Genomic DNA, 6,963 nt, shown 5'->3' with positions numbered 1-6,963 from the left:
ATGCCAAAGAGCCAGCCCTGCCACCAAGCAAGGCTGGGAAGCCATCAGCAACCTCCTGCCATCACCCTCTGGTACAGGGAAACTGAGGGTACTTGCATGGCAAAGCAAGACCCACAGAAATCCCACACAGGGATAAGAAGGGTGGGTCTGACAGTCTCAGCTCTCCCTCCTTGCCCGTCAAAGATGCCCCCACCATGTCACCCAAGAGCCCCAAGCCTCTCTCCCGCCTCTTTGTTCTGCACAGCCAGCGGTGCTGATGCGCCAGGGTGGGGTGCAGTCCCCCGTGCTGCTTCATGCTCTCCCTGCACAGGCACAGCCAGGTTGGGGGTTCCCTGCAGAAGCTAGGCTGCATCCCTCGGGCTCGCCGGAGCCCTGACAGCCGTGACGAGCCCGGCGTGGCGCGGCCGAGGGGGCCCCCATTGTCTGCCGGCGCAGCGGGGCCCTGCCACAATGAGCCGTGCATTGAACTGCTGCTGCCAAACAGATGGCGTCTGCAGCTCAAGGTGAAGCAAAGGTCAGAGGCCAAGGAGAGCAGAGTGGGGGCACATCCCCCCTGCCCACCCACGGCAAGGGGGGAACAACCGAGCCGCCCCATGTCCCAGCTGACACAGCTACCATGGCGGGTGACACCACGGCTGGTTGACACCACGGCTGTCCCCAATCCACCCAGCACATCCACACCCGGGGCCCACCCCCGCCTCCCTGCCCACAACCCGGAGCAGGTGGCGGCAGCCAGGTGTGTCCAGCAGGGAGAAGCGCGCCGAATGAGGATGCTGGAGCCACCTGCCATCGCCCAGCGGCAGGCCTGTGCAGGGCTGTGGCAGGGCTGTGGCAGGGCTGGGCCCGCCCGCGGGGCGCTCTGGGAACGCTCCGAGCCCCATCCGCAGGGATGCTCCGAGTCGGGGGTCGGGGCGGGGATGGGGCAGGGCCCGGGGGCGATGGGGTGCAAGGGGCAGGGCCCCATCTCCGCCCAGGCTGAACCCCCTCGGAGCCAGCCCCGTGCCCGCCGCAGCGATACCCCGGTACCTGTGCGCTGCCTCTGCCCGACTCCCCGCCGCTGCCCGCCGCCGCCACCTCAGGCGGGGCGGGCGGTTCCGGTGGTGGTGGCGGCGGGGGAGGCCCGACGTCGGGACCCGCCATCCTGTCACGGCGAGGCCCGGAGCCACCTGCCGCCGCTGCCGTCGCCGTTGCCGCCGTTGCCGCCTTGTTCCGCCGGCGAGTCATGGCGAGCCCGCCGCAGCCAGGACAACAGCCAATATGGCGGCGCGGCCCGTCCGGCCCCTGCCCGCGGGAAGGAGGGAGGGAGGGAGGGGGGAAACGCTCGGGGAGGTGAAGCCGCCGCCGCCATCTTGGGCGAGGGCACCGCTGCGCCCCCTGGCGGACAGGGGGAGCGGCGGCAGCGCCGTGGGTTCGAATCCCGCCCGCTCCCCGAGGCTCCCGTGCCGCGATCCAGATCGGGGGCGCATCGCAATCGTATCCCCAGCTGGATCATCAGAGTGCAGCTCCTTCGGTTCAAACTGAAAGAGAGCACGATTAGATTAGATATTAGGGAAAAATACCTGTGAGGGTGGTGAGGCACTCAGGTTGCACAGAGAAGCTGTGGCTGTCCCATTCTGGAGGTGTTCAAGGCCAGGTTGGACAGGGTTTGGAGTGACCTGGAATAGCAGAAGGCGTCCCTGAGCATGGCAGTGGGATGGAACGAGATGATCTTTAAGGCCACTTCCAAACTTCTCCATGATTCTGTGATTCCTGGCCCTGTACAGGACCCAAGAATCTCACCCTGTGCCTGAGAGCATTGTCCAAATGCTCCTGGAGCACTCAGCCTAGGGGCCATGATCACTTCCCTGGGGAGCTTGTTCAGTGCCTGACCACCCTCTGGGCAAAGAACCTTTTCCTAATATCCAACCTAAACTTCCCCTGACACAGCTCTAGCCATTCTCTCGGGTCCTGTTAGTACCACAGCGAGCTGAGATTTGAGCTGCCCTCAGCTGCCCCTCCTGAAGAAGCTGCAGCCCATAGTGAGGTCTCTCCTCAGTCTCCTCTTCTCCAGACTGAACACACCAAGGGACTTCAGCAGCTTTTCATGTGACTTCCCCTCTAGACTCTTTGCAGCCTCCTTTGGACACTCTCTAATAGCTTTATTCTTCTTTTAATTTGGTGCCCAGATGTGTGGGGACCTGTGGGACAAGCAGGGCTCCAATCTCATCGTGTGCTCAGGAATCCCCATCCAGGGGAACCAGGACATGGCTGAAAACAGAGCCGGAGTCTGTGGGGTACACAGGGAACCCCAACACCGGGGCCGGTCCCACACCTGCACCCGTCCCGCACAGCCTGGGCACTGCCATGACTCAGGGACTTTCTGAAGCCGAGGACGTGCCGCTGCCGTGTTTGTTCAACCATCCTCCACGGATTCTTTACCCATGATTCCACCCCATTAGGCTTTCAGCCACCTGAATTATCGGCACCCACATCCTGTGGCCAGCAGTGCCAGGTCTGGAGCAAACACGTCCTTTGGCACAGCGGGGGTGGTTTGCTGTAGCCAACACCCCGAGTACCCCTCGGCACCTCTTCCTGGCCACTTGGTTCCTCTTTGTCCCACCGAGGGGCCGTTTTGCTCTTCCCACTGCATTACCCCGCTCCGCTCCCCATGCCCTGCACAGTAACGATGCCTGCGGGTGCTTTCCCGGTGTTCCCCGTCACTCCGGGAATGCTCGGCGGGCTGTGGGAAGCGCTAGGGTGTCCCTGTCCCCGGCTTATTGGGCTGCGGGGAGAGAGGAACCGGGGGAGGATAGCCGGGGATGCAGTCGGGAATTTGAGACGGGAACCAAGACCGGGAAGGAAAGCCAGCCGTGAAACCCATCCCGCCCCACGGCAGACGCACCCTCACCCTTCCCATCACAGAGAACCGGTCCGTCGAGGAGCGGACGGGTCGTCCCGGTGCCGGGACTGGGCGGACACGGCTCCGATCCGCCCCCCGGGCGGTGCCCGGTGCCGACCCGCCCCGTCGGCGAGCGGCGGGCGCGGGGAGCCGGGCGGCGGCAGAGCTGCGGGACGCGCCATGCTGCCCGCTGCCCTCCGCCGATGGCTCCGCCGACCCAAGGTGAGACCGGGGGGGTCGAACCGGGCCGCCCTCCCTGCGCCCGGGACCCGCGGAGCGCCCGGACGACCCCGTCGGGGCGATCCAGGAGCTGCGGCGATCCCGGGAGCAGTGGGGGCGGCCGGGGTGCCTCGCGGTGGAGCGGGGGGAGGAAGCGGGGGGACTCCGGGGGAACTTTCCCGGTGTTTACAGCCACGCACGGATCGGTGCCAAAGCTGCCGGGATGCGGCTGAGCTTGTTCATCCTGCTCTGCCCCCGGGGAAACTGAGGCACGGGTGGGTGGGGAGGGCGGCGCTCCCCGGGAGGAGCCGAAGCTGCCGTGGGAGGTCCCACGTACCTGCCCGAATAGGCGTTTGTGGATCCGTGGGGTCCGATCGCCCCCGACTGTGGGAACGGGAGGTTTGGGATCCCGCTGGAGCAGCACATGGAGATGCGGGGTGCCCCCACAATCACCCGTCTGCCCTTCCCGCAGCGCTCCGACCCACGCCTGCTCTCCCAGTTCTTCTTTGCCGACGAGAGGGTGACACGCGTGGTGGCCGAGATCAATGGGCTGGATGCCGAGCTGGATCCGCAGCAGTACCTGGTGCTCCTCAACCAGCTCCACCTCAGCCAGGTACGGGGCCATCCCGGACCCCGCTGTGACTCGGTTCCCCCGGGAGGCCGCGGGTGACACCCCTGCCGTCCCCAGGCTCACCTGCTGGCCGTCCTGGAGCGGATCATGGAGGAGTGCATCCCCACACAGCGGCACAGCCGTGACTACCTGGTCAAGTTCCCCGAGGAGCTCTTGGTGGACAACTTGGGGAACCACATGCTGTTTGCTGCTGAGGTGAGCCCAGGGCGATGGACACCCCACCGTGAGCTGACCCTGGGGGTAGGCATTGCCTTGGGTGCTGGCTGCTGACAGTCCCTGTCCCGGCAGTGTCTCCTGGCTGGGACCTTCCTGGAGATGGAGGAATCAGATGGGGCACAGCTGCGGCCCCAGGCCAGGAATCTGCTGTGCAGCCTGGAGCTGGTCCGGACAGTGCTGCGGGAGCAAAGCCTGAGCCAGCCCAACTCCTACCCAGAGCCTGTCCGGGCTGTGCTCATCCAATTCGACCGGCTATTTGCAGAGTTTGAGCTGAGGTAAGGGGCAGGGTAGGGTGTTGGGGTTGTGGTGGGCTGTGCCAGGACTGTAGGGGCCTCACAGTCTCCCCATCTCTCCAGCTATGTGTCCTCGCTGGTGGCAGTGAAGTCTCCTGATGAGATCTACAGGCAGCAGGAGATCATTGTGCTCTTCTGTGAGACAGTGGAGAGGTGAGTGAGGGCACTGTGTGTCAAGTGGGGACTGCAGGGACTCCAGCCCCAAGGATGAGCACCATCCCTAGGCTCAGATCCACTGTAAGGGTGTCTGTGTGTCCCCAGAGCCCTGCACCTGGGCTACCTGACCCAGGAGATGATTGATGGCTATGAACCACTGCTGATGTTCACCATCCCTCGCCTGGCCATTATCAGGTGGGTGCAGCCCCTGGTATGTTCCCTGCCCTGTACCAGCCCCTTATCCTCATGGGGACTGGGGGTCCCAGGCAACCCCTGACATGAGCTGGGCTCTGTCCCCTCACAGTGGTCTCCTCATCTACCCCGAGGGACCCCTCAGCCTGGAGCGGAGCCCTGAGGAGATGTCCCGGGTCTTCAGCCCCTTCTACAACCTCCTGAAGAAGATCAGGTGTGCAGTGAGGGGTGCTGGATGGGGCTGTGTGGCAGCAGTTGGGCCCTGACATGGGGCTGAGCCCAACCCCTCACTGCAGGGACCTGTTGCGGGTGCTGTCAGCAGAGGAGCTCTGCCTGCTGGAGAGGAGCCTGTGCACAGCCGAACAGGAGGACCCCTGCAGTCCAGAGGCCCCCCCAGCCTGGGGGGCAGCTGTGCCCAGTGTGGACCCTCCTGCTCCCTTCAGTCTTCTGGAGGTCCCTAATGCCACCCAAGCGCTTCCCACCTGCACGACACCACTGGGACCCCCCAGTGCAGTGGATGACCTGGGCACCGACTGGCAGCAGGGGTGTGCAGTGGGCAGGGGACAGGGCCCAGATGGCAAATCCCTGTCCGCTGGGACAGGGATATCTCATGCCATCCCTGGTGTAATGGTCACCTCCCCCCTGCGCAGTCCCCAGCCTCCTGGGAGCGGCCCAGGGGTGGGGGTCAGTGCCGCCCCAGGTGCCCGCTGCTCGGAGCTGCGCTCCCGCTACAGCAGCACCAAGGACATGCTGCACACCCTCTTCGTCTGCATCTCGGGTGAGTGACCCCCAAGCCAACCCCAGCACCCTGATCCCCCCACCACCCTGACTGCCCACCCTCCTGCTGCAGGGGTGGCTGATCAGCTCCAGACCAACTTTGCCAGTGACATGCGAAGCATCTTGAAAACTGTATTCAAGATTGTGTGCTCACAGGCGGAGCCCTCGGAGGAGCAGAGTTACAGCAGTGAGTAATCCCCAGGGACATGTGGGACTGCTCCTCTCTGCCCTGCCCATTGCCCATCCCTGGTGAGACAAGGCCACAGCCCTAGGCTTGGGAAAAACGTGGCCATTGTACCCGCCAGCTTGGCTGGACCACAACCCTTGTCCCACACAGAAGAGAAAGATGGTGACTCCTGTGTGACAGATGCTCCTGGCGTGGCTGACTGCCCACTGTGCTCCAGCCCTGCAGAGGCTGCCAGGCTCCGGAGGGCAGGTGAGGGGCTGCCCGGGTGCTGTGGCTCTGGGGCAGGGTGTGAGGCTGGGCTGATCCTGCCCCATCCTGCCTTAGGGGGTCTGGCTGTGAGGGGAGCCAGGCTGAGAGGTATTTACCGATGTGTTTTGCCCAGCAGGTGCCCGCCCCCTGCCCGAGTGGGTGCCAGACAGCACATGCAGCCAATGCTCTGCCTGCCGCTCACCCTTCACGCTGCTGCGCCGCCGGCACCACTGCCGCAGCTGTGGGAAGGTAGGACGGGGTTGGGATGGGGCATGTGGGGTCCCTGAGGGACCCAGCTCTGCTTAGCCCCTCTCTGGCCTCTCGGCAGATCTTCTGTGCCCGCTGCTCACCAAATACCGCAGTGCTGCCCTGCTATGGCCAGAGCAAACCCGTACGTGTCTGCACCCACTGCTACACCACGCACCTCCCGCCTGCATCCCGCTGTGCCCGGAGCCAGTGAGAGCCCCTCTGTCAGATCTGCATCCCAGGAGGCTGCACAGCTGGGTGCCCAGGGCCGCTCCGGGGCTGCCGGGCAGCACCTCGGCCCCGTGACTCTCCTCAGAGCTCGGTGGGCATGGCGGCAGGACCCCCCCACCTGGCGTTAGGCTTCCCCCCGGTGCACAGGGGCAGGACCCCACACACGGTGGCAGCCCCCATGCGGAGTGATGGTGGGCGCAGGACCGCCTCTCCTGGAGCACCGTGGCCTGCTCTGCTTTGGGTGAGCTGCCTGCTGCTGCCGTGCACCTGCCCCACTGCTGGAAATGTGCTTCGTGGTGGTTTTTTTTCAGGTGAACTTTGGCTGCTGTTGGGCCCGGGGCAGAGTCTCCCCCCGGGGCCTGGCCTGAGAAGGTGCAAACAGCCCTCACATGACAGCGGGTGCCTCGGGACCGCCCGTGCCGTGCCGTGCCCGGGGGCTGGGGCCCGGCGCTCCCCTTCCCTCCCTATCTCCTCCACCCGATGGATTTTAATAAAGAGATAAACCCGTCTGTCTGGGCCGTGTGGCGCTGGGTCGCGGCGATCCCCGGCGCGCTGGTGGGCGCGGCCGGTCTGGGGACACCCGTGGGCTCGGTGGGGCGGGGGACGAGGGGCTGGGGGCAGCAGGGCGTGCGCGCTCCCGCACGGGCGGACACGGGCGCGCCGCGCCCCGCGCGTCACCGGGCGCGCA

At 65.4% G+C, this 6,963-nt stretch overlaps 1 protein-coding gene across 1 annotated transcript; it reads left to right on the top strand.

Moving 5' to 3' along the window:
- Positions 1–3,058: 3,058 nt before the first annotated feature.
- On the top strand, positions 3,059–6,258 carry LOC311159643 (lateral signaling target protein 2 homolog; the record flags this gene model as incomplete). The annotated part of the gene is made up of 13 exons (XM_084215819.1): positions 3,059–3,100; positions 3,447–3,710; positions 3,786–3,923; positions 4,017–4,219; positions 4,301–4,390; positions 4,499–4,588; positions 4,698–4,799; positions 4,882–5,130; positions 5,236–5,363; positions 5,436–5,549; positions 5,700–5,798; positions 5,935–6,047; positions 6,127–6,258. The coding sequence occupies 13 exons, from the start codon at positions 3,059–3,061 to the stop codon at positions 6,256–6,258; spliced, it is 1,764 nt and encodes a 587-aa protein (XP_084071945.1).
- Between the last annotated feature and the right edge of the window lie 705 nt (positions 6,259–6,963).

The sequence above is a fragment of the Fringilla coelebs genome, assembly GCF_963513975.1.
Source record: "Fringilla coelebs genome assembly, chromosome: 15".
NCBI classification, from domain to species: domain Eukaryota; kingdom Metazoa; phylum Chordata; class Aves; order Passeriformes; family Fringillidae; genus Fringilla; species Fringilla coelebs.
The sequence above is the reverse complement of the archived record's forward strand: the minus strand, read 5'-3'. Positions and strand labels throughout refer to the sequence as shown.